This window comes from Euprymna scolopes, chromosome 46 (assembly GCF_053919585.1).
Source record: "Euprymna scolopes isolate OS-2025 chromosome 46, ASM5391958v1, whole genome shotgun sequence".
Classification (NCBI taxonomy): Eukaryota; Metazoa; Mollusca; class Cephalopoda; order Sepiida; family Sepiolidae; genus Euprymna; species Euprymna scolopes.
The window spans coordinates 219,113,141-219,139,464 of record NC_136527.1 but is presented as its reverse complement, the minus strand read 5'-3'; the positions used below and the strand labels follow the sequence as shown (position 1 = coordinate 219,139,464).

Sequence of the window (26,324 nt, the reverse complement as noted above, 5' to 3'; positions counted from 1 at the left end):
ATCGGATATTGACTTACAGCAGATGGCCTTAGACCAGCCAAGTCTGGACACGTTGGATCTGTCGTCATGTGAATTTGCAACTTGCAAATTCACATACCTGCTCGTGCCTACCTTTGACATGCAGATCATTTGTGACACCTCAACGGATTCACTTCGACCATTCGTTCCAATGTACTCATTGTAGAGTTGTTTTTAACACCCTACACAATTTGGCACACCCCGGATGCAAAGCCACAGTGAAGCTGATTACAGCTAGATTTTTCTGGCCAAATATTAGGTGTAATATCACTGCCTGGACACGTTCCTGTGTATCCTGCCAAAAGTCAAAGGTGCACAAGCATATCCGTGCACCCCTTGGAACATTCACCCCCCCAGACACTCGGTTTAGCCATGTGCACATCGACCTGGTTGGACCTTGGCCGGTCAGTCAGGGATTTACTTATCTCCTGACCTGTATAGACCGTTTCACACGGTGGCCTGAAGCCATTCCCCTCACAGACATTTCGGCTGAGTCTGTAGTGCGAGCCCTTATATCAGGCTGGATATCGCGTTACGGTTCCCACTACCATCACCACTGATCGTGGCATACAGTTTGAATCCTACCTCTTCCAGGAACTCTCCAGGATGCCAGGGATCCAACGTATTTGCACCACAAGCTATCACCCTGCTGCTAATGGGATGATTGAACGCTTCCATCGCCAATTGAAAGCAGCATTACTTGCTTACCCTGATCAAGAAAGATGGAGCGAATATGTACCGGTTGTCCTTCTCGGCTGTCGTGCTGCTATCAAAGAGGACCTGAGATACTCTTCAGCCGAACTTGTATATGGAGTACCTCTATCATTGCCAGGCCAAATGTTGAGCCTGATAGAGAACAACAAACCATTCAGCTCTATATGTAAACAGACTGCGAGCTTATTTTAGTAAGCTCCCACCGATGCACACTAGGGAACAGACCATTAGATCTTCAGTCCCAAAGGACATTTCGTCTTGGACTCACGTTTTTCTTAGAAAGGACGCTGTGAAAGCCCCCCCTAACTTCACCTTATACGGGCCCTTATCGTGTGCTTTCACGTACTGATAAACTTTTACTTTAGATATCAGTGGTAAAAGAGAAACTGTTTCTATTGATAGAGTAAAAAAAGCCTTTCTTGACACAAAAACACACGAGCCACACATTCCCCCTACTTTCACACAGCATCAAAATATGCATACACCTGTATACCAAGTAATGCTGCTTTCAATTGGCGATGGAAGCGTTCAATCATCCCATTAGAAGCAGGGTGATAGCTTGTGGTGCAAATACGTTGGATCCCTGGCATCCTGGAGAGTTCCTGGAAGAGGTAGGATTCAAACTGTACACCACGATCAGTGGTGATGGTAGTGGGAACCGTAACGCGATATCCAGCCTGATATAAGGGCTCGCACTACAGACTCAGCCGAAATGTCTGTGAGGGGAATGGCTTCAGGCCACCGTGTGAAACGGTCTATACAAATGAAGACGATCACGTCACCACTACACGCAGTGGTCGGCGGGTACATTGGCCGAAGAGACTGTGTAAAACTTTGTATTTCTGTTAAGAAAATATTTTTTCCTTGTTTTTCCTTATTTCAAAAAAAAAAAAAAAAATCTATTACAAGAAGTTGCAAATATTCCCCAACTTTCCACACAAAAGTAAGAACATTTTGTTTCTTTCTTTTAAAAATAAAGAAAAGACATTTTATTTTTTTGCCATTTGTTATGCTACCTTTTTCTCTGTCGGCTTTCAGCCTAAGCAGGGGGTTATGTAGCAGAAACAAATGGAACTTTTTTCTTCCTCGAATCACTGCCTCTCCCCTGTGTGATTCGGCCACATCTTGACCAGTAAGGGGTACGGCGCATTGATACTTCCTATCCCCAAAGGAAATCGGCCAGCATCCGGTTTGAAGAAGAACAACTCATTCTTACGCAGAGAGACTCCAAACGGAACGGACCTCCTTTTCTTCTCACTCTCTCTCTCTCTCTCCACCTCGGTGTTATCTCTACGGTATCGACAATTCCACTGGAATAACTACTGCGGTAATACCAGGTGCCGGAGTCCAGCTTTCTACGAGGAAAATACCAGGTGCTGGAGTCCAGCTTTCTACGAGGATAATACCAGGTGCCGGAGTCCAGCTTTCTACGAGGATAATACCAGGTGCCAGAGTCCAGCTTTCTACGAGGTAAATACCAGGTGCCGGAGTCCAGCTTTCTACGAGGAAAATACCAGGTGCCGGAGTCCAGCTTTCTACGAGGATAATACCAGGTGCCAGAGTCCAGCTTTCTACGAGGTAAATACCAGGTGCCAGAGTCCAGCTTTCTACGAGGAAAATACCAGGTGCCGGAGTCCAGCTTTCTACGAGGAAAATACCAGGTGCCGGAGTCCAGCTTTCTACGAGGATAATACCAGGTGCCAGAGTCCAGCTTTCTACGAGGAAAATACCAGGTGCCGGAGTCCAGCTTTCTACGAGGATAATACCAGGTGCCAGAGTCCAGCTTTCTACGAGGTAAATACCAGGTGCCGGAGTCCAGCTTTCTACGAGGAAAATACCAGGTGCCGGAGTCCAGCTTTCTACGAGGAAAATACCAGGTGCCAGAGTCCAGCTTTCTACGAAGAAAATACCAGGTGCCAGAGTCCAGCTTTCTACGAGGATAATACCAGGTGCCAGAGTCCAGCTTTCTACGAGGAAAATACCAGGTGCCGGAGTCCAGCTTTCTACGAGGAAAATACCAGGTGCCAGAGTCCAGCTTTCTACGAAGAAAATACCAGGTGCCAGAGTCCAGCTTTCTACAAGGATAATACCAGGTGCCGGAGTCCAGCTTTCTACAAGGATAATACCAGGTGCCGGAGTCCAGCTTTCTACGAGGATAATACCAGGTGCCGGAGTCCAGCTTTCTACAAGGAAAATACCAGGTGCCGGAGTCCAGATTTCTACGAGGATAATACCAGGTGCCGGAGTCCAGCTTTCTACAAGGATAATACCAGGTGCCGGAGTCCAGCTTTCTACGAGGATAATACCAGGTGCCAGAGTCCAGCTTTCTACGAGGAAAATACCAGGTGCCGGAGTCCAGCTTTCTACGAGGAAAATACCAGGTGCCAGAGTCCAGCTTTCTACGAGGAAAATACCAGGTGCTGGAGTCCAGCTTTCTACGAGGAAAATACCAGGTACAAGAGTCCAGCTTTCTACGAGGAAAATACCAGGTGCCGGAGTCCAGCTTTCTACGAGGAAAATACCAGGTGCCAGAGTCCAGCTTTCTACGAGGAAAATACCAGGTGCCAGAGTCCAGCTTTCTATGAGGAAAATACCAGGTGCTGGAGTCCAGCTTTCTACGAGGAAAATACCAGGTTCCAGAGTCCAGCTTTCTACGAGGAAAATACCAGGTGCCGGAGTCCAGCTTTCTACGAGGAAAATACCAGGTGCCGGAGTCCAGCTTTCTACAAGGAAAATACCAGGTGCCGGAGTCCAGCTTTCTACGAGGAAAATACCAGGTGCCAGAGTCCAGCTTTCTACGAGGAAAATACCAGGTGCCAGAGTCCAGCTTTCTACGAGGAAAATACCAGGTGCCAGAGTCCAGCTTTCTACGAGGAAAATACCAGGTGGCGGAGTCCAGCTTTCTACAAGGAAAATACCAGGTGCTGGAGTCCAGCTTTCTACGAGGCAAATACCAGGTGCCGGAGTCCAGCTTTCTACGAGGAAAATACCAGGTGCCGGAATCCAGCTTTCTACGAGGAAAATATCAGGTGCCAGAGTCCAGCTTTCCACGAGGAAAATACCAGGTGCCGGAGTCCAGCTTTCTACGAGGAAAATACCAGGTGCCAGAGTCCAGCTTTCTACGAGGAAAATACCAGGTGCAAGAGTCCAGCTTTCTACGAGGAAAATACCAGGTGCCAGAGTCCAGCTTTCTACAAGGAAAATACCAGTTGCTGGAGTCCAGCTTTCTACGAGGAAAATACCAGGTGACAGAGTCCAGCTTTCTACGAGGAAAATACCAGGTGCCGGAGTCCAGCTTTCTACGAGGAAAATACCAGGTGCCAGAGTCCAGCTTTCTACGAGGTAAATACCAGGTGCCAGAGTGCAGCTTTCTACGATGAAAATACCAGGTGCCAGAGTCCAGCTTTCTACGAGGAAAATACCAGGTGCCAGAGTCCAGCTTTCTACGAGGAAAATACCAGGTGCCGGAGTCCAGCTTTCTACGAGGAAAATACCAGGTGCCAGAGTCCAGCTTTCTACGAGGAAAATACCAGGTGCCAGAGTCCAGCTTTCTACGAGGAAAATACCAGGTGCCAGAGTCCAGCTTTCTACGAGGAAAATACCAGGTGCCGAAGTCCAGCTTTCTATGAGGAAAATACCAGGTGCCAGAGTCCAGCTTTCTACGAGAAAAATACCAGGTGCCAGAGTCCAGCTTTCTACAAGGAAAATACCAGGTGCCGGAGTCCAGCTTTCTACGAGGAAAATACCAGGTGCCAGAGTCCAGCTTTCTACGAGAAAAATACTAGGTGCCGGAGTCCAGCTTTCTACAAGGAAAATACCACATTTTCCTCAATAAACCCGTTCTGTGTTACATTTTATGAAGTTGCTGCGTTTGTCATTTCAGAAGCTTGTATCAAATTATTTATTTTATTAGGGTGTGCTCTAAAAGCATTACAAACCCTAAAAATATTTGCAAAGGCTTTTCTTTATTTTTTTAATCTAAAATTACGGCGTGTACATGTCAAAAAAAAAAAGAAAAAAAAACTCCAGATTTTGTAGAAAAAGCCGTCTGAATTGCAAATGAAATATCCAGATCTAGCGGGAAAATCGCTAAATTGGCAACACTGGATACCGGTGTCGAACGTAGAGAGTTTTTTTTAATGATTACAGGGTTCGAGGGTATTTGTACAGCTAAAAGGCAAATCTGCACATCTTTTCTGGCAATAATAAACAAAAATAAATTTCGTTTCATTTCGTTTTCGATATTTAAGGTTCGGTGTTTAAGTTTGATGGACGCGGATGATTTTTTTTTTAGCGGTGATTTGGCCAGGGTATTCCGATCGCCACATTTACCAACTTATTTTATTTTTATTTTATTTTTCGGTACTTATACAGTTTAGTCAAGACATTAAAAAACGAAAATATCGAAGAAAAAAAAAGGTTATATTGTACGTATCTGTTTTGGACTGAAGATCTCCGAAAAAAAAAATTTCATTTAATTTTTTTTTTTTCGTGAAAGATTTGCTCGAGTAGTTTTTATTTTACAGCAGAAAAACACGTTCTTATGAGAGCGCGTTGAAGTCAGCCATTGTAAAATTTGCTGAACACGCCACGGGGAGATAACTCAATGTAAAGCGCCGACACCCCCTCTCCATCTTTAATACTAGCTTTTCTTCCTAAAAATCGAACTTTTTGCTCGGTATCGTAACAAATTGTTTTTTCGCTGAAAAAAAAAACAAAAAAAAACAAAACAAAACAAAAAGAAAAACAAAAAAAAACTACTCGATGAAAGTAAGTGAATTTTTTTTCGGAAAACTTCGTTCCATAACGGATACGTGCAATATAACCTTTTTTCGATATTTTCATTTTTTAATCTCTTGACATCTATGGTAGCACATCTAATAGAGTAAACGACCAAGTTCTCTCCGATTCTCTCTCCTCTGATCTTGAGCATGTAGTACAATGGGGAAAGGAGTGGCTGGTTACTTTTAATGCATCTAAAACTAAGCTTCTCTCTTTACATCATCAACGTTCTGATCCCCATCTGGCATCAATTAAAATGAATGGCTCTCGTCTTGGGGAGGCCTCAAGTTTTGACAGGCTTCTGGGCTTGACCTTTACTCCTGATCTGAAATGGAACACGTACATCAAATCTGTTGCCAATGCCGCTGGAAAAATGGTGGGATCTTTCTATCGATCCGGTAGATATCTCACTGCTGATGCAATTCTCTATCTATATAAGAGCCAAGTACGTCCAAGAATGGAATACTGTTGCCACATCTGGGAAGGAGCTGCTAGAAAGGACTTGTCCTGCGTTGATAGAGTTCAAAATAGACTTCATAGCCTCGTAGGAGATGTCCTTTTCTCTTCTCTGCAACCTCTATCTCACAGAAGATATGTTGCGAGTTTGTCTCTGCTTTATCGTTATTTTCATGGAAAGTGTTCGACTGAGCTCCAGTCTCTGGTCCCCCCTCCTCGCCTAACTTTCACAAGAAGCACTCGTCTAACTGTAAACACTATGAATAATTCCCCCCACTCTTTATCTGTTCCTAAACCTAAACGTAGATTCCATGAACAAATCTTCTTTCTTAGAACTGCAGTACTGCAGTACTGCACGCCTATGGAATTGTCTTCCGTTTTCCTGCTTTCCGGCTGACTACAATATGGTTGTGTTTGTGTTCAAGTCTAACGTAAATAAGTTCTTGATGAGCCGTTACATATAAGTTATCAAATTTACCGAATTTTCATTACTAATGATTACTATATTGTCCAATTTCTACTGTACATTCTTTAACCCTTATCCTCGAGTGGCCTCTTGGCCTTGATAATGTGGTGATGCCTATGTAAAAAAAAAAAAAAGTACCTTTTTTCAACAGGGGTGGGAAATCGGTTTGCACCGTCTTCTTCCTGTCAACTGGCACGGAGCAAAATCTCGAATTATTGAATATGCCTAAGATAATCATTTTTTGGGGGGGGGGGGGCGGTAATATTTAACAACAACAACAACAACAACAACAAATGTCCGTTCTATTTTGAAATGTTTCATTTAATTTTCGTCCTTTCTACTTTTCTGCGAACCTGCTTTTCCGGTCGCCATCTTGAAAAAATTGGTTTGGCTGCATCAACTCGTCACAATTAATTTTTGTTTGATTTTAAAGCTGAAAAATCATTCGAAATCAATTCGTCCAACAAAAAAAAAGCAAGTATTTCTGGAATTTTTTGTTTTTTTTTGTATTCTTTCATAATAATATTTGGTAAATGGGGTTTGTATTACTGTACACATAGATTCGAAAAAGTTGTCAAAAAAACAAATATATAACAAATAAATGTTACCAAAGGCAAGATAAGTTACTTTTCTACCAAACTGGATATATTTTTCGTGTTTTTATTCAATTTAACATGTTTATTCAGCTCGAAAAACATGCAGTGTTTACCGATGTATTGGAAAATTCAAAATGGCGGCCGACTCTCTCTTTAACATCAGGAAAAGATGTTATAAATAATAAACTAGACAAAATACAATATTCGCTCAATGTATGTTACCCTGACATAAGTTGACATATATTCGGTGGTTTTTGATGGTATTTTGTCTAGTTTGATAACATTTATTTGTTATATATACTTTTTTTTTTTTGACAACTTTTTCGAATCTATGTGTATGGACTGTTTTTTTGTTGTTTTTTGTTTTTTGGTACTAGTGCAGAGAGTGATCCGGACGTAAATAAAAACGTTATTATTTAAAAAGCCATTCTTAACATGGGGAGGGGAGGGTGTTTTGTACCTATTCTATACTTCAACCTTACAATTGAATAAAAAAAAACATATCATAAAACTTTAATTAAACTTGGAAATAAGATTTAAAAAATAGCGCGGATCAGTAAGTGCACCGGTTTTTTTTTTTTTTGTTTTTTTTTTGTTTTGTTTTGTATTTATTAACTGTTTTAGTCTTTTTATCAAACAAAAATAGAACTTTATAATGAAATATAGGTAAATTTTTAGATTAGGTCGTCCACCTCCACAATGTTCTTCTAAATGACGACTTTTATAGGTTTTCGACTACGATGAATACGGAAATCGCATTGAAATTTTACAGAAATATGTAGTTATCGAGATATAAAAAGTTGTATTATGCATTGTATTCTTTGGCGGCCATCTTTTTTACGCGCGTGCGTCATAACAGTACTGACGTGCAGAAGTTCAAGTGTAACGTGAACCGACACCTTGCTGCCCAAATCCCTACATAGTACCCCAGTAGTTTTTGCCCCTGATAGTAGCCCCCTACACCAAAGTGGCAATTTGCCTTGTTTGGGGTGAAAATGTAATAAAAAAAAAAAAAATAAAAAAATAAACAAATTTACCCGCGTCACAAAGATGGCCGCCATAGAATACAATGCTTAATACAACTTTTTATATCTCGATAACTACTTATTTCTGCAAAATTTCAAGGCGATTTCTGCATTCAGCATAGTCGAAAACCTATAAATGTCGTAATTTAAAAGAAAAATTTTTGAAGGTCCTGGCTTATATCCTGTGAACTCGATGGTTCCGTGCCTATTGGGTTGAGTTCTCCAGGCTGTTGATAGAGTATGTGTCTATAACTCCATTCCCTTTCCTCACCTTCACCATGCACACCAATTCATCACTTCCTTGGATTAGCTGCAGAACTTCACCTAGGGACCAGAAAGGCCTCGTCTTCAGAGGGCTTTTTATGAACACTATATCCCCTGGTTTTTCTTGGCCTTCGGATCAAGATCAAAGTGTAGTATCTGTTCTTCAGATGCTGCACTTCTATTTCTTGTTCTCTTTCGGTGGAGGAGAAATCCTTCACGACTGAGACAATTTTTATTTTTGTACCTTTTCTCCACGTTAAAAAACGACCCTGGTGTCTAACTCTGTCCCGTGGGGAGGCATAGTAAATAGGTACACTATATGGGACAAAGCTAAGTGCACAGCACTTATCAAGGCCCGGAGGCCACTCAAGGATAAACCCGAAAATCAAAAAGAACAATCAGCCAAGCTCATTGCTCTTTCTCTGAGACTCAATAAATAGTCCTCATTCCAACTTTTCCTAAATTTAGTCAGGCTTTCTTCCCAGGAATGCAGGGTTTGAATCAACTCACTTCGACTAAGGTCTTGGTTTTCCAACCACATTATTATTCCGCATTCATGAGGGAGTTAGGGGTTAAGACATTCAGATCAGCATCCTCAGAGCTCCTATATGTCAGGGGGCGGCTATTTACTGCCCTTTGCACATCAGACAAAATTGTTAGTAGACCAAAATCGTCTACTTTACCGCTTCCTATTGCTTTATATAAGCAAGATTTTATGGTCTTTATAGACCTCTCCCAACTACCACCGTACCAAGGTGAAAACAGTGGAATTGTGCAATGTTTTAAGTCATATGGGCTAAACCTTTCCTTGAATTCATCTGCTATCATGCCCTGGTTAATGATTCTGGCAGCAGCATTAAATGTGTGAGCATTATTCGAATAAAGGTGTGTAGAGATTCTATCCACGTTCTTGAACCTAATGAATGCTTGAATAAATGATTTTACAGTCATATCCGGAACCAGTTCCAAATGTACAGCCCTAATACTCATACTCAGAAGAATGTAAATTTTATAATTCTTTTCTTGTCCTTTAACATAGATATGGCTGGTAAAATCCACACCGGTATGTAGATAGGGCCTGACAAAATTCTCCAAACTGAACTTTTTTTTTTTTTTTTTACACAGTGATCACCACTTATCAAGGCCCGGAAGCCACTCAGGGATAAGGGTTATTGCAAGTACATCACGTTAGTGAGGAGATTTTATGAAGTGTTTAATTAGGGGGGCGGTTCATTAGGAATTTGTTAACATTAGACTTGAAGACATCCAAGTTGTAGTCCGGAGGGAAGCAGGCAGACGGAACAGAGTTCCACAGGCATGCAGTTCTAAGAAAGAAGCTTTGCTCATGAAATCCGCGTTTTGATTTAGGCACAGATATAGAGTGGGGGAATTTTTCACAGTGGACTCAGCTAGACGGGTGTTTTTCGTGAAAGATTGGCGAGGGGGGACCAGGGATTGGAGTTCAGACGAGCACCTGCCATGAAAATAACGATAAAACAAGGATAGGCTCGCAACGTCTCTTCTGTGGGAGAGGGGTTGCAGGGTAGAGAAAAGGGCATCCCCCACTAAACCACGAAGTCTATTTTGTACTCTGTCAAGGCAGGATAGGCTGTTTTTGGACTCATACTTTGTGGAACGATATCATCCCAATTCAGTTTTTGTCTCCATATTTCTCTCATCAATAAACGACCTCGCAAGTAGATACAGAGACAAAGGATTTTTTTTTTTTTTACACTGTGATCACCACTTATCAAGGCCCGGAAGCCACTCAGGGATAAGGGTTATTGCAAGTACATTACGTTATGACAAAGATCGTGTTTACATTTTTCTGGCAAGAAAAATGTGTTTTCTGGAATGATTTCCAAGTATTAAGTTAAAGTCTTAAGATAATGAATTAATACAATAAATGTACTTAACTTTTGCTAAAAAAAGTAATAATTATCCACGAGACTTTTTTTTTTTTACATAGACGTCACCACTTATCAAGGCCGATAGGCCACTCAAGGATAAGGGTTAAAGAGTGCAGAGTAGTCAAAAGGACAATATAGTAATCGATAGTAATGGAAATTCGGTTAATTTGTTAACCTAAGTGGAACGGCTCATCAGAAACTTGTTCACGTTGGACTTGAAAACAACCATATTATAGAAAGCTGGAAAGCAGGAAAACGGAAGACAATTCCACAGGCGTGCAGTTCTAAGGAAGAAACTTTGATCATGGAATCTATGTTTAGGTTTAGGTACAGATAAAGAGTGGGGGGAATTATTGATCGTGTTTACAGCTAGACGAGTGTTTCTTGTGAAAGTTTGGCGAGGGGGGGGACCATAGACTGAAGCTCAGTCGAACACTTGATAATGTTTTCAGCTAGTCTAGTGTTTCTTGTGAAAGTTTTTTTTTTTACACAGTGATCACCACTTATCAAGGCCCGGAAGCCACTCAGGGATAAGAGTTATTGCAAGTACATTACGTTATGACAAAGATCGTGTTTACATTTTTCTGGCAAGAAAAATGTGTTTTCTGGAATGATTTCCAAGTATTAAGTTAAAGTCTTAAGATAATGAATTAATACAATAAATGTACTTAACTTTTGCTAAAAAAAGTAATAATTATCCAAAAATGCATCACTGGTAGCAACAAGACTTGTTCATCGTATAAAAAAAACTCTAGCAGCGAAATTTGGCCTTTTTTTATCAAAAAAAAGAAAAAAAAAAAAGGTAAAACCCCCTACTTGAACTTTCCATATATGTTTTTCGAACCGAATAAGCATTTTACAAAAAAACACTAAAAACTCATCCAGTTAGGTAGAAGAGTAACTTATCTTGCCTTTGGTAACATTAGTTTTTTTGGTATTTTTTTTTTAGATTAGGTCCACCACAATTTTCTTTTAAATGACGACTTTTATAAGTTTTCGACTATGCTGAATACGAAAATCGCATTGAAAGTTTTATGCATTGTATTCTTTGGCGGCCATCTTTTTTACGCGCATGCGTTGTCAGAGATGAGTAGATTTGTTTATGGCGTAAAAAAGATGGCTAGCAGCAAAAATTAAATATGTATGGAAGGACAAATTAGACATAATTTATGTCTAATTTGTCCTTCCATACATATTTAATTTTTGCTAAAAAAAGTAATAATTATCCACGAGACTTGTTCATCATATAAAAAAAACTCTAGCAGCAAAAATTAAATATGTATGGAAGGACAAATTAGACATAATTTATGTCTAATTTGTCCTTCCATACATATTTAATTTTTGCTAAAAAAGTAATAATTATCCACGAGACTTGTTCATCGTATAAAAAAAACTCTAGCAGCAAAAATTAAATATGTATGGAAGGACAAATTAGACATAATTTATGTCTAATTTGTCCTTCCATACATATTTAATTTTTGCTAAAAAAAGTAATAATTATCCACGAGACTTGTTCATCATATAAAAAAAACTCTAGCAGCAAAAATTAAATATGTATGGAAGGACAAATTAGACATAATTCATGTCTAATTTGTCCTTCCATACATATTTAATTTTTGCTAAAAAAAGTAATAATTATCCACGAGACTTGTTCATCGTATAAAAAAAACTCTAGCAGCAAAAATTAAATATGTATGGAAGGACAAATTAGACATAATTTATGTCTTTATTTAACATTATTCTGGCATACCGAGCGACTTTCTTTTTTTTTTCTAATAATAATCTTTACGTGAAATTTAAAGTTGATGAACACAGACGGGTAGTTGAAGAGAGGAGGAGGTTGGGCAAAACAGACTGGATTTTTTTTTCAACTCTGCGCATCTGTATTTACCGAGATGGAACGTTTGTATAATTTTTGCCATTTTTTTATTAAATTATTTTTCTATGTTCCTGTTTTTCAATTTAATTTTTTTACTTTATTTTCCAAGATTATATGAACATTATTTTACATTGATAATACGTTCTTGCGTGCAATGGAAATATTAGAGTCTTACATGTAAAGATTACATTAAAAATGTAAGCGTAAATAAAGTAGAAATAATTTTTTTGCATGAAAATATTAAATAAACAATACTTAATTCAATGATAATATTGGTAGTGTGAGAAATTAATTTTTCTTCGAGTTGTATCGAATTTATTAATACGGACTTCATGGGCTTTTTTCGTAATGTTCTGTAAAAATTATTTTATTGTTACAATCTCTCGTCCCCCCTCGCCAATCTTTCATGATAAACACTCATCTAGCTGAAACCACTGTCAGCAATTTCCCCCACTCTTTATCCGTGCCCAAACCAAAACATAGATTCCATGAACAAAGCTTCTTTCTGAGAAGTGTACACTTGTGGAACTCTCTTCCGTTTGCCTGTTTCCCACCTGACTACAACTTGGATGTCTTCAAGTCCAGCATAAACAAATTCCTGATTAATCGCCCCTTTAAGTAAGACACTTTATCAAATCTCCAATACCAACTATTACTACGATATTATCCCCTTGATTACTGTACACACAATAACCCTTATCCCCGAGTGGCTTCTGGGCCTTGATAAGAGGTGATCACCAAGTAAAACAAATAAAAACACTAAAAACTTTTCCAGGTAGGTAGAAGAGTAACTTCTCTTGCCTTTGGTAACATTTGTTATTTTTTATTTTATGTCATGGTAACCTATGTTTTCCCAAACATAATGTATTCAAACTTCAAACGTATACAAAATAAAATAAAATAAAATAATAAACAGAGAAACCCACTGGAAAGTGAGAAAACTTAAAGAAACAGCTCACATGCTCGGACATAACAACCTACTGAGCAAACCAAGCATAGAGCTGAATGCAATTTGGACACCTCTGATAGAGAGAGAAAACCTTGAATAACAACATAGGTTTAACATTAACAAAAACCAACTAAGAATTGTCCTAGTGACATATGGCCGAGTGGTCCTAGACGTTGTATCAAAGTTTACAGTTACCCAAAGGTGCTGAGTTCAATCCTGAACGAAGGCAGTGTAAAAGTAACATTGAAAAACAGAGAATCAGCAACTATGTCCCAAAGCCTAGCTGGAGTCCGAACACGAATAATAATAAAGGGTTGGGTTCGAGACTCCTAACAAACCGTTCACCTGACGAAGGCCGGAGGGCAAAACGGCGGAAACGTTGTGACAATAACAACCAAGATGAGGAAGTTAGTCCGACAATCTCAATCAATGAAAACAACTCATCTCAAAAAAAAAAAAAAAAAAAAAAATACAGACAATTAGTATACAAACTACTGTTAGAAACTCACTCAAAACCATGACATCGGCTGACATATATTTGTTGGCTTTCTTTGTTTTTTTTTTTTATTATTACATTTTCACCGCAAACAAGACACATTGCCACTTTGGTGCTACTATCAGGGGCAATAACTACTGGGGTACTATGTTGGGATTTGGGCAGCAAGATGTCGGTTCACGTTACACTTGAACTTCTGCATGTCAGTACAGTTGGGGAAGCAGTGGCCTGGAATGGAATTCCAGAGTTTAGCGGTTCTGGGGAAGAAACTACTGGAGTAAAAACATTTTTTACATCTAGGGATCTCTACTATGTGGGGGTGGGATTTAGCTGCCTGTCGTGTTTGTCGAGGGTGTCTACGTCGTGAGGGGCACAAGTGTCTGCAGTTCGCCAGAGCATTCACCATCAAAATACTTGTAGAACAGGCAGAGGGATGCAGCATTTCGTCGATGGGACAGAGGCTGAAGCTTAGATGCCAGTTCAGGGCCTATCAGATTTGTGACTCTCTTTTGAACCTTGTCTAGGAGCGAGACACTAGTAGCAGATGCACCAGCCCAAATGTGACAGCAATACTCCATACATGAGCGAATGGTGGCCTTATAGAGGTACAGGATACTTTCGAATGTTAGTAGTTTTCTAGCATGGTAGAGAGAGCCCACCTTCTTCGCAGCGGCCCTGGCAATGCTTTCAATGTAATTGTTCTAACTCATGTTTCCTGTGAACGTTAGGCCAAGGAGTTTGAAAGATGTACTCTCAGATAAAGAATTACTGGCCATTGCTATTGGTGGCAGAGAAGGTTTCTTGTAATTATTGAAGGAAACCAGTTTAGTCTTGGCAGCATTGAATGTAACCATCCATTTTTGTCCCCATTCCACTACAGATTGGAGGTCATCCTCTAGTGTTTTTGCCATTTCTTTAGATATGTGTTCATTTGTTTTCCTGTCGTGCCTGTTATAGTGTGGTGTCATCAGCATATATACCCATCTCAGAAGCAATATTTATTATTTTATCATTATTACCAGCAGTGAAGATTTTGCTTTAAACATGAGTGTCACCACTTATCAAGGCCCGAAGGCCACTCAGGGATAAGGGTAATTGCATGTACAGTAATCAGTGAGATAGTATTGTAGTAATCATTAGTATTGGGGGTTTTGATAGAGTATCTTACTTAAGGGGGAGGTTTGTCAGGAGTTTGTTTATGTTGGACTTGAAGACGTCCAAGTTGTAGTCAGGTGGGAAACAGGCAAGCGGCAGAGAGTTCCACTGGCATGCAGTTCTAAGAAAGAAGCTTTGCTCATGGAATCTACGTTTGGATTTAGGCAGATAAAGAGTGGGGAAAATTGTTGACAGTAGTTTCAGCTAGATGGGTGTTTCTTGTGAAAGATTGGTGGGGGGGGGACCAGGGATTGGAGCTCAAACGAGCACCCGCCATGGAAATAACGATAAAACAAAGACAGGCTCGCAAGGTCTCTTCTGTGGGAGAGAGGTTGAAGGGTAGAGAAAAGGGCATCCCCCACTAAGCCACGAAGTCTATTTTGTACTCTGTCAAGGCAGGATAGGTTGTTTTTTGCAACTTCTGCCCAGATGTGGCAGCAGTACTCCATCCTTGGACGTACTTGGCTTTTATACAGATAGAGAATTGCATCAGTAGTGAGATATCTTCTGGAGTGGTAGAAGTATCCCACCATTTTCCCAGCGTCCCTGGCAACAGATTTGATGTACGTGTTCCATTTCAGATCAGGAGTAAAGGTCAAACCCAGAAGCTTGTCAAAACATGGAGCCTCTCCAAGACGAGAGCCATCCATTTCAATTGTTTCCGATACTGATTCCCCCAAATTTGTCGACTTTTTTGATTTCATATTCCGATTAATCGTAAGAACACTAATATATATATATATATATATATATATATATATATATATATATATATGTTATTTATTTGTTAAAACATACTTATTCTTGTAAAACATATGCATTCTTATGTACATCTATATCAAAAACACTTGTAAACGTTTTTTTTTATTTTAAATTTTTTATTTCCATACTCTGTGGACCAGGCGCGAACACAGAATTTTAATGAACCACCATTCTGCCAGATCAAACATACCCATTCCTGTGTCTCGATACATCTTCTATCATTATATGTAATCAGTTTTTTAAAATAGTCAACCATATAGGAGCCTATTCGTGACCAGACACACATTCACACACAGACATTCAGCTTTATATATATATATACACCCTTTTCCATAAAATGGAGTAAAATAGAGCATAGACCAGCATACGTCCCGGAATTAAGTCAATGCTCACTCTGTAACGCAGAGAAATACTACATCCTCCGGTCCATTCATGACCCAAAAATAAAATGTTTAAATGTGAGGAGTGAAGCTTTGAAAAGTTGCATACATAGAAGGAAGGGGCTCCTAATAAATTGGATCAATGAAAAGAACAACACTTAGATGTTGTTTATATATATATATATAAGGAAAAAAAATTGTAAATACATAAATAATTAGTCGGTAAACTTGGATTTTAATCGCAATTATATTATAGATTTTTAATTAATGTCATATATATATAAAAAAAAAAAAAAAAAAAAAATATTTTATAAATGTAATTTATAATCTATTTCGAATTTAAAACTATAGAAAAATATAATAATGTTAATAAACTAGGGAAATCACTTAGGATACATAAATACTCACTTCCCCAAACCTTGAAAGATTTGGGTTTTTTAAAAATATTTTTTAAAAATAATTTTTAAACGTATTTCGAAATTTTTAAACGTGATTCGATATAATTAAAAATATATTTTTTTAAACTTTAAACGTATTTTTGGAAATTTTTAAATGTTCGATATAATTAAACGAATTTTTAAGTTTTTAACCGATACCAATACAGATTTTGAAGTTTTTATACATAAGGAAAGAGATTTTGAAATTAAATGGGGTTCAAATTAAAATCGATTCATATAAAAAAAACATTTTTTCGAAATTAGATCTTAAATTTAAATAATTCAAAGTTGAAAATTAGGTATTACATTACCCGATATATATATATATATATATATATATATATATATATTAGATAGATAAAAAAAAAAAAAAAAGGGGGGGGGGAATTAAACAAAACGAGATTTGAACGTGGATTCGCGAGGTATATATACTTCACACTTCCGGTTATAAGATAGACGAATATTGGCTGAAGAGAGCTTGATAAGGATACCTTAAACGGGCCTTATTATCGGGCTTGAAACCGACGGTACCAATGACCTGTCTCAACTAACAACTTTCTGTACACAAAATATATATATATATATATTCAAGCACATGTTATAAAATGCAACAGAGACACTTTGCTTTATGATTCTTGTTTTTAATTTTTCCGATTTTCCATATAATCTTTTTTGTATCAAAGTCAAAAATATTAATAAAAGTTCCATAGTTGTTGCTGTCGAGCGCTTTCGATTCGTCTACGGATTATCCTCAGGTCTTAAAAGTGCAAAGGAGCAAAAATGAGAATTAAAAGTGAAAACTAAAATATACAGTAAACGGCGATAAGTTAAAATATATAGAGTCGATGAAAAATCGATTAAAAATATAGGTCAATTAAAATTCAAGTATTAAAATCAGCAGGTTTGTGTATACCGTTAACATAGTCCGTCCAATACGAACTGTGCAAGACATTTAAGAACGTTACTGCTTTTCTCAAATGTGATATCATTTATAGTGATTTGAAGGGTTCTAATATATAACGCTTCAAAAACTTTTAATTTTTTAATATTATTCTCATGTTGTATAATTTTTATATGGTCATCGAGGACTTTTCTAAGATTGGAGGGGGGACAGTTATGTTCTTTTATCAAATGTTTATATATAGCACTGGTATTATTTAGAATCATGGTTAAAATCAGCAGGTTTGTGGACACCGTTAACATAGTCCGTCCAATACGGACTACACAAGACATTTAAGAACGTTACTGCTTTTCTCAAATGTGATATCATTTATAGTGATTTGAAGTGTTCTTATATATAACGCTTCAAGAACTTTTAATTTTTTAATATTATTCTCATGTTGTATAATTTTTATATGGTCATCGAGGACTTTTCTAAGATTGGAGGGGGGACAGTTATGTTCTTTTATCAAATGTTTATATATAGCACTGGTATTATTTAGAATCATGGTTAAAATCAGCAGGTTTGTGGACATCGTTAACATAGTCCGTCCAATACGGACTACACAAGACATTTAAGAACGTTACTGCTTTTCTCGAATGTGATATCATTTATAGTGGGTTGAAGGGTTCTAATATATAACGCTTCAAAAATTAATATTATTTTCATGTTGTATGATTTTTATGTTTTAAATAAGAACCTTTCTAAGATTGGAGGGGGGGGGACAGTTATGTTCTTTTATCAAATGTTTATATATAGCACTGGTATTATTTAGATGCATGGTTAAAATCAGCAGGTTTGTGGACGTCGTTAACATAGTCCGTCCAATACGGACTACACAAGACATTTAAGAACGTTACTGCTTTTCTCGAATGTGATATCATTTATAGTGGGTTGAAGTGTTCTTATATATAACGCTTCAAGAACTTTTAATTTTTTAATATTATTCTCATGTTGTATAATTTTTATATGGTCATCGAGGACTTTTCTAAGATTGGAGGGGGGACAGTTATGTTCTTTTATCAAATGTTTATATATAGCACTGGTATTATTTAGAATCATGGTTATTCGCCGGGACAATGTTGTTGTTTTGGCCCAATGTATGTATTATTTTCGGAGTTACATTCTTTTATAGAGCATTTGAATTGATACACTACATTGGTTTGTTCCAACATCTTTATAGCCAGTGAGTTGTTTCTATATATATATATATATTTATTTATATATATATATATATATATATATATATATATATATATAGTTCCTAGGTATCTATAACTAGTTGACTGAAACATACTCATGAATGTGTAGCGACATATTAATGCTTTTTTTTTTTACATAGGCATCACCACATTATCAAGGCCAAGAGGCCACTCAAGGATAAGGGTTAAAGAGTGTACAGTAGAAATTGGACAATATAGTAATCATTAGTAATGAAAATTTGGTAAATTTGATAACTTATATGGAATGGCTCATCAAGAACTTATTTACGTTAGACTTGAACACAACCATATTGTAGTCAGCCGGAAAGCAGGAAAACGGAAGACAATTTCACAGGCGTGCAGTTCTAAGAAAAAAGCTTTGTTCATGGAATCTACGTTTAGGTTTAGGCACAGATAAAGAGTGGGGGGGAATTATTGATAGTGTTTACAGCTAGACGAGTGTTTGTTGTGAAAGTTTGGCGAGGGGCGACCATAGATTGAAGCTCAGCCGAAAATAACGATACATCAGAGACAAACACGCAACATCTCTTCTGTGAGATAGAGGTTGCAAGGAAGAGAAAAGGACATCTCCTACGAGGCTACGAAGTCTATTTTGAACTCTATCAAGGCAGGACAAGTCCTTTCTAGCAGCTCCTGCCCATATGTGGCAACAGTATTCCATCCTTGGACGTACCTGGCTCTTATATAGATAGAGAATAGCATCAGCAGTGAGATATTTACCGGATCGATAGAAAGATCCCACCATTTTTCCAGCGGCCTTGGCAACAGATTTGATGTACGTGTTCCATTTAAGATCAGGAGTAATGGTCAAGCCCAGAAGCTTGTCAAAACTTGAGGCCTCCTGAAGACGAGAGCCATTCATTTCAATTGATGCCAAATGTGGATTAGAATGTTGAGTATGTAAAGAGAGAAGCTTGGTTTTAGATGCATTAAAAGTAACCAGCCACTCCTTTCCCCATTGTACTACGTGCTCAAGATCAGAGGAGAGAGAATTGGAGAGAACTTGGTCGTTTACTGTCTTCGATGTGCTACCATAAATGGTAGTGTCGTCAGCATAAATGTCTACAAATGATGTAAGGATGTGATTTGCAAGATCATTAATGTAGATCAGGAAAAGAGTTGGGCCCAGGATGGACCCCTGAGGGACACCGGCATTAATACTGTGAGCTTCTGATTTTTGCCCATCAACTACTACTCTTATGAACCTATCAGAAAGAAATGATTTAATAATTGAGAAGACATTTCCAGCTATACCATAGCTAGCGATCTTATGAAGTAAACCTTTATGCCACACCCTATCAAAGGCCTTAGATATGTCAAGAGCAATTGCCCTAGAAAGATTGCCATCGTCGAGAGATTTGCTAATCCTATGCAATATAACTGTAAGCACATCTGCTGTAGATCTAGCAGAACGGAAACCATATTGAGTGTCACTAAGAAGGTTATTTTTGTTGAGATGGTTGATTACTTCTGTATTTAACACAGATCCTAGCAACTTACTCATGACGCACAGGAGACTTATTGGCCTGTACTGAGAAGGGGATGAGCGATCACCTGAATTCTTAAATACAGGGCATACTGATGAGATTTTCCAGGGAGATGGGAAACTATTCTCCTTAAGACAACGTTTAAACAGTTTTGTAAGTATGGGTGCTAGTTCAGGTTGAAGTTTTTTGAGTACTATAATTGGAATACCGTCAGGGCCAGTTGCTTTACTGGAATCAAGGTTTTTGATTAGCTTGGCAACATCACGTACAGATATACGTATATCACATAGCGTGTTTTCTGATACAGGAGGAAATATTGGGGGTTGGCGGCCTTGGTCGCAAAGGGTAGAATTAGCTGCAAAGTTCTTGACAAAGAGTTTGGCTTTGTCTGATGCTGACGAGATTACCTAAGGTCCATTGATAATAGTTGGGATGGAGCGCACGCTTCTGTTCAGGATTCTGTTTGCTATTTGCCAAAACTGGTGGGAACCAAGCCGCTGCTCAGCTACTTTGGACTTAACAGATTGAGCATACAACTCTCTTGCGTTCCTTATTACTTTCTTACAATGGTTGCTGGCAGTCCTGAAAACGGCTTTAGTTTCCATACATCTATTACGTTTGAAGCAGTGGAAAAACTGATTTCTGTGCGCAATGGCAGCAGCACATTCTGGAGAGAACCAGGGTTATTCAATGTCTATATATATATATATACACTTTTAAAAATATGTTATTTAAGTAACAAACAGTGAAGAGATATAAGGAATGGTAACGCCCTAAATGCACTCTTTTGTGCAGAACACGATCATTCATTTAACTTCGATCATGTGAAAATTATAAAATTCGTGATAGAGCCAAAAGAAAATTTTTAGAGTCAGCACTGATATTAAATACTAATACTATTAGGCAATGAAAGGGCTTCTACCATTTAGCCCCTAGTATCGGGAAAATAATCAAAGAACAAAATATAAAGACAGATCCTGGTTAATTCCTGCTATTGTGCCAGACCATTTTTCCTTAAATAATTTAAACAAAATGAATAAGATTAGGGGGGGGAAGCTTGTACATAGGTATTTAAATAACATGTTTCCTTTCTCTTTCTGCTTTCCTCTCTCTCTCTCTTTCTGCTTTCCTCTCTCTCTCTCTCTCTTTCTGCTTTCCTCTCTCTCTCTCTCTGCTTTCCTCTCTCTCTCTCTCTCTTTCTGCTTTCCTCTCTCTCTCTCTCTCTCTCTTTCTGTTTTCCTCTCTCTCTCTCTCTCTTTCTGCTTTCCTCTCTCTCTCTCTCTCTCTCTCTCTCTCTTTCTGCTTTCCTCTCTCTCTCTGCTTTCCCCCCCTCTCTCTCTCTCTCTCTCTCTCTTTCTGCTTTCCTCTCTCTCTCTCTCTCTCTTTCTGCTTTCCTCTCTCTCTCTGCTTCCCCCCCCTCTCTCTCTCTCTCTCTGCTTTCCTCTCTCTCTCTCTCCTATTAATATGAGAGATTTAGGGTTAGGGTTACTGTTTCTCCTATTAATACGAGAGATTTCTTAATTTTTGCAGATTTCCCAGCAAGAAGAAATCCTTTATTGAAATTTGTAACTTTATAGAATGTTAGATATAATGATTAATATCATCGAAGTATATAGTTTCATATGTAAATTTAAGACGTGTGTGGCTGTGTGTGTGTGTGTGTGTGTGTGTGTGTGTGGCTGTGTGTGTGGCTGTGTGTGTGTGTGATTTCTTATCTTGGACCCTTTCTCCTTTCCCTTTCCCTCCCATCTCTCTCTACTAATCTATCTCTCTCCCTAACTATCTTTCTCCCATTCTCTCTTAATATATATTTCTCTATCAATACCCCCACTATCTCTCTCTCTCTCTTTCTGCTTTCCTCTCTCTCTCTCCTATTAATACGAGAGATTTCTTAATTTTTGCAGATTTCCCAGCTAGAAGAAATCCTTTATTGAAATTTGTAACTTTATAGAATGTTAGATATAATGATTGATATCATCGAAGTATATAGTTTCATATGTAAATTTAAGACGTGTGTGGCTGTGTGTGTGTGTGGCTGTGTGTGTGTGTGTGTGGCTGTGTGTGTGTGGCTGTGTGTGTGTGTGTGGCTGTGTGTGTGTGTGATTCCTTATCTTTGACCCTTTCTCCTTTCCCTTTCCCTCCCATCTCTCTTTACTAATCTATCTCTCTCTCTAACTATCTTTCTCCCATTCTCTCTCTATATATATATTTCTCTATCAATACCCCCACTATCTCTCTCTCTCTCTCACTTACTGTTTCTCCTATTAATGCGAGAGATTTATTAATTTTTGCAGATTTCCCAGCAAGAAGAGAACTTTTATTGACTTTTGTGGCTTTAGATATGGAAATGCCTTAAGCCAAAACAAATTGTCCCAAACAATTTTTCCTTAAATAATTTAAACAAAATGAATAAGATTGGGAGGGGGGGAAGCTTGTACATAGGTATTTAAATAACATGTTTCCTTTCTCTTTCTGCTTTCCTCTCTCTCTCTCTCTGCTTTCCTCTCTCTCTCTCTCTCTCTCTCTCTCTTTCTGCTTTCCTCTCTCTCTCTCTGCTTCCCCCCCTCTCTCTCTCTCTCTCTGCTTTCCTCTCTCTCTCTCTCCTATTAATACGAGAGATTTCTTAATTTTTGCAGATTTCCCAGCAAGAAGAAATCCTTTATTGAAATTTGTAACTTTATAGAATGTTAGATATAATGATTAATATCATCGAAGTATATAGTTTCATATGTAAATTTAAGACATGTGTGGCTGTGTGTGTGTGGCTGTGTGTTTGATTTTTTATCTTTGACCCTTTCTCCTTTCCCTTTCCCTCCCATCTCTCTTTACTAATCTATCTCTCTCCCTAACTATCTTTCTCCCATTCTCTCTCTCTATATATATTTCTCTATCAATACCCCCACTATCTCTCTCTCTCTCTCTCTCTCTCTCTCTCTTTCTTACTGTTTCTCCTATTAATGCGAGACATTTATTAATTTTTGCAGATTTCCCAGCAAGAAGAAATCCTTTATTGAAATTTGTAACTTTATAGAATGTTAGATATAATGATTAATATCATTGAAGTATATAGTTTCATATGTAAATTTAAGACGTGTGTGGCTGTGTGTGTGTGTGTGTGTGTGTGTGTGGCTGTGTGTGGCTGTGTGTGGCTGTGTGTGTGTGTGATTTCTTATCTTTGACCCTTTCTCCTTTCCCTTTCCCTCCCATCTCTCTTTACTAATCTATCTCTCTCCCTAACTATCTTTCTCCCATTCTCTCTCTATATATATATTTCTCTATCAATACCCCCACTATCTCTCCCTCTCTCTCTCTCTTACTGTTTCTCCTATTAATGCGAGAGATTTATTAATTTTTGCAGATTTCCCAGCAAGAAGAGAACTTTTATTGACTTTTGTGGCTTTAGATATGGAAATGCATTCAGCCAAAACAAATTGTGCCAAACAATTTTCCCTTAAATAATTTAAACAAAATGAATAAGATTGGGGGGGGGGGAGCTTGTACATAGGTATTTAAATAACATGTTTCCTTTCTCTTTCTGCTTTCCTCTCTCTCTCTCTGCTTTCCTCTCTCTCTCTCTCTCTCTCTCTCTTTCTGCTTTCCTCTCTCTCTCTCTCCTATTAATACGAGAGATTTATTAATTTTTGCAGATTTCCCAGCAAGAAGAAATCCTTTATTGAAATTTGTAACTTTATAGAATGTTAGATATAATGATTAATATCATCGAAGTATATAGTTTCATATGTAAATTTAAGACGTGTGTGGCTGTGTGTGTGTGTGGGTGTGTGTGTGTGTGTGGCTGTGTGTGGCTGTGTGTGTGTGTGATTTCTTATCTTTGACCCTTTCTCCTTTCCCTTTCCCTCCCATCTCTCTCTACTAATCTATCTCTCTCCCTAACTATCTTTCTCCCATTCTCTCTCTATATATATATATTTCTCTATCAATACCCCCACTATCTCTCTCTCTCTCTCTCTCTCTCTCTCTCTTACTGTTTCTCCTATTAATGTGAGACATTTATTAATTTTTGTAGATTTCCCAGCAAGAAGAAATCCTTTATTGAAATTTGTAACTTTATAGAATGTTAGATATAATGATTAATATCATCGAAGTATATAGTTTCATATGTAAATTTAAGACGTGTGTGGCTGTGTGTGGGTGTGGCTGTGTGTGTGTGTGTGTGTGTGTGTGTGTGTGGCTGTGTGTGTGTGTGATTTCTTATCTTTGACCCTTTCTCCTTTCCCTTTCCCTCCCATCTCTCTCTACTAATCTATCTCTCTCCCTAACTATCTTTCTCCCATTCTCTCTCTATATATATATATTTCTCTATCAATACCCCCACTATCTCTCTCTCTCTCTCTCTCTCTCTCTCTCTCTCTTACTGTTTCTCCTATTAATGTGAGACATTTATTAATTTTTGTAGATTTCCCAGCAAGAAGAAATCCTTTATTGAAATTTGTAACTTTATAGAATGTTAGATATAATGATTAATATCATCGAAGTATATAGTTTCATATGTAAATTTAAGACGTGTGTGGCTGTGTGTGGGTGTGTGTGTGCGTGTGGCTGTGTGTGTGTGTGATTTCTTATCTTTGACCCTTTCTCCTTCTCTATATATATTTCTCTATCAATACCCCCACTATCTCTCTCTCTCTCTCACTTACTGTTTCTCCTATTAATGCGAGACATTTATTAATTTTTGCAGATTTCCCAGCAAGAAGAGAACTTTTATTGACTTTTTGTGGCTTTAGATATGGAAATGCCTTCAGCCAAAACAAATTGTGCTAAAATGTCTCGTGTTTCAACAATGAAAGAGACGTTGCTATTTCATGGCGAAGATGAACCCAATTCGGATGCTGCTTTATCGAAAGACAAAACAAAAAAACATAAAGTACCGATTCGAAGAAAGAAACCGTACACATGCGGTGTTTGCTGCCATTCAGCTAGAAGCAACCCCCACTCTGTTGCTGCTTTATCGAAAGAGAAAACGAAAACACGTAAAGAACGAATTCGAAAAAAGAAACCGTACACATGCGGTGTTTGCTGCCATTCAGTTCAAACCAAATACAATTTGTTTAAGCATATGAGGGAGCATTCCGGAGAGACCTCATTTTATTGTAAAGTGTGCGGGCTAAGTTTCGCTCATAAATCGAGTCAACTATTACACATGCAAATACATTCTCGCAAGAAGACACACACTTGTGAAGTTTGTGGCTTTTCTTTTACAAAGAAATCATATTTGCAGAAACACATGCGACGTCACACTGGTGACAAGCCGTATCCTTGCGACGTGTGTAGCGCTTGCTTTGCAGAGAAATACACTTTAGAGAAGCACGTCCGAACACACACTGGAGTCAAACCATATTCGTGTGGCGAATGCGGTGCTTCATTTTCACAGAAATCAAGTCTGCGGACACATGCACTGATACACAGTGGATTGAAACCATTTTCATGTGAGATATGTGGTTCGCTGTTTCGACAGCGATCGACAATGGCGAGACATATGAACATACACACTGGAGACAAACCATTCTCTTGTCAAGAGTGTGATTCGACTTTTGCCTTGAAAGCAAGTCTGTTAAGTCATATGCGCACACACACTGGGGAGAAACCATTTTCATGTGAAGTATGTGGCTCTTCTTTTGCATGGAGAACAACACTGATGTCACACAAGCGATTAAAACATTGAAATAGACGATATTTTTTGTGAAGAATGTGGCTCTTCTTTTGCGTGGAGAACAACACTGATGTCACACAAGCGATTAAAACATTGAAATAGACGATATTTTTTGTGAAGAATGTGGCTCTTCTTTTGCGTGGAGAACAGCACTGATGTCACACAAGCGATTAAAACATTGAAATAGACGATATTTTTTGTGAAGAATGTGGCTCTTCTTTTGCGTGGAGAACAACACTGATGTCACACAAGCGATTAAAACATTGAAATAGACGATATTTTTTGTGAAGAATGTGGCTCTTCTTTTGCGTGGAGAACAACACTAATGTCACACAAGCGATTAAAACATTGAAATAGACGATATTTTTTGTGAAGAATGTGGCTCTTCTTTTGCGTGGAGAACAACACTGATGTCACACAAGCGATTAAAACATTGAAATAGACGATATTTTTTGTGAAGAATGTGGCTCTTCTTTTGCGTGGAGAACAACACTGATGTCACACAAGCGATTAAAACATTGAAATAGACGATATTTTTTGTGAAGAATGTGGCTCTTCTTTTGCGTGGAGAACAACACTGATGTCACACAAGCGATTAAAACATTGAAATAGACGATATTTTTTGTGAAGAATGTGGCTCTTCTTTTGCGTGGAGAACAACACTGATGTCACACAAGCGATTAAAACATTGAAATAGACGATATTTTTTGTGAA

The 26,324-nt window shown here is 38.2% G+C and overlaps 1 protein-coding gene across 1 annotated transcript; it reads left to right on the top strand.

The window, feature by feature from the left end:
• The first annotated feature begins 6,806 nt into the window (after window positions 1-6,806).
• Window positions 6,807-25,701, top strand: LOC145271081 (uncharacterized). Its single transcript, XM_080126625.1, has 2 exons — window positions 6,807-6,910; window positions 24,639-25,701. The coding sequence occupies exon 2, from the start codon at window positions 24,687-24,689 to the stop codon at window positions 25,620-25,622; it is 936 nt and encodes a 311-aa protein (XP_079982751.1). The 5' UTR covers window positions 6,807-6,910; window positions 24,639-24,686; the 3' UTR covers window positions 25,623-25,701.
• Window positions 25,702-26,324: the final 623 nt, after the last annotated feature.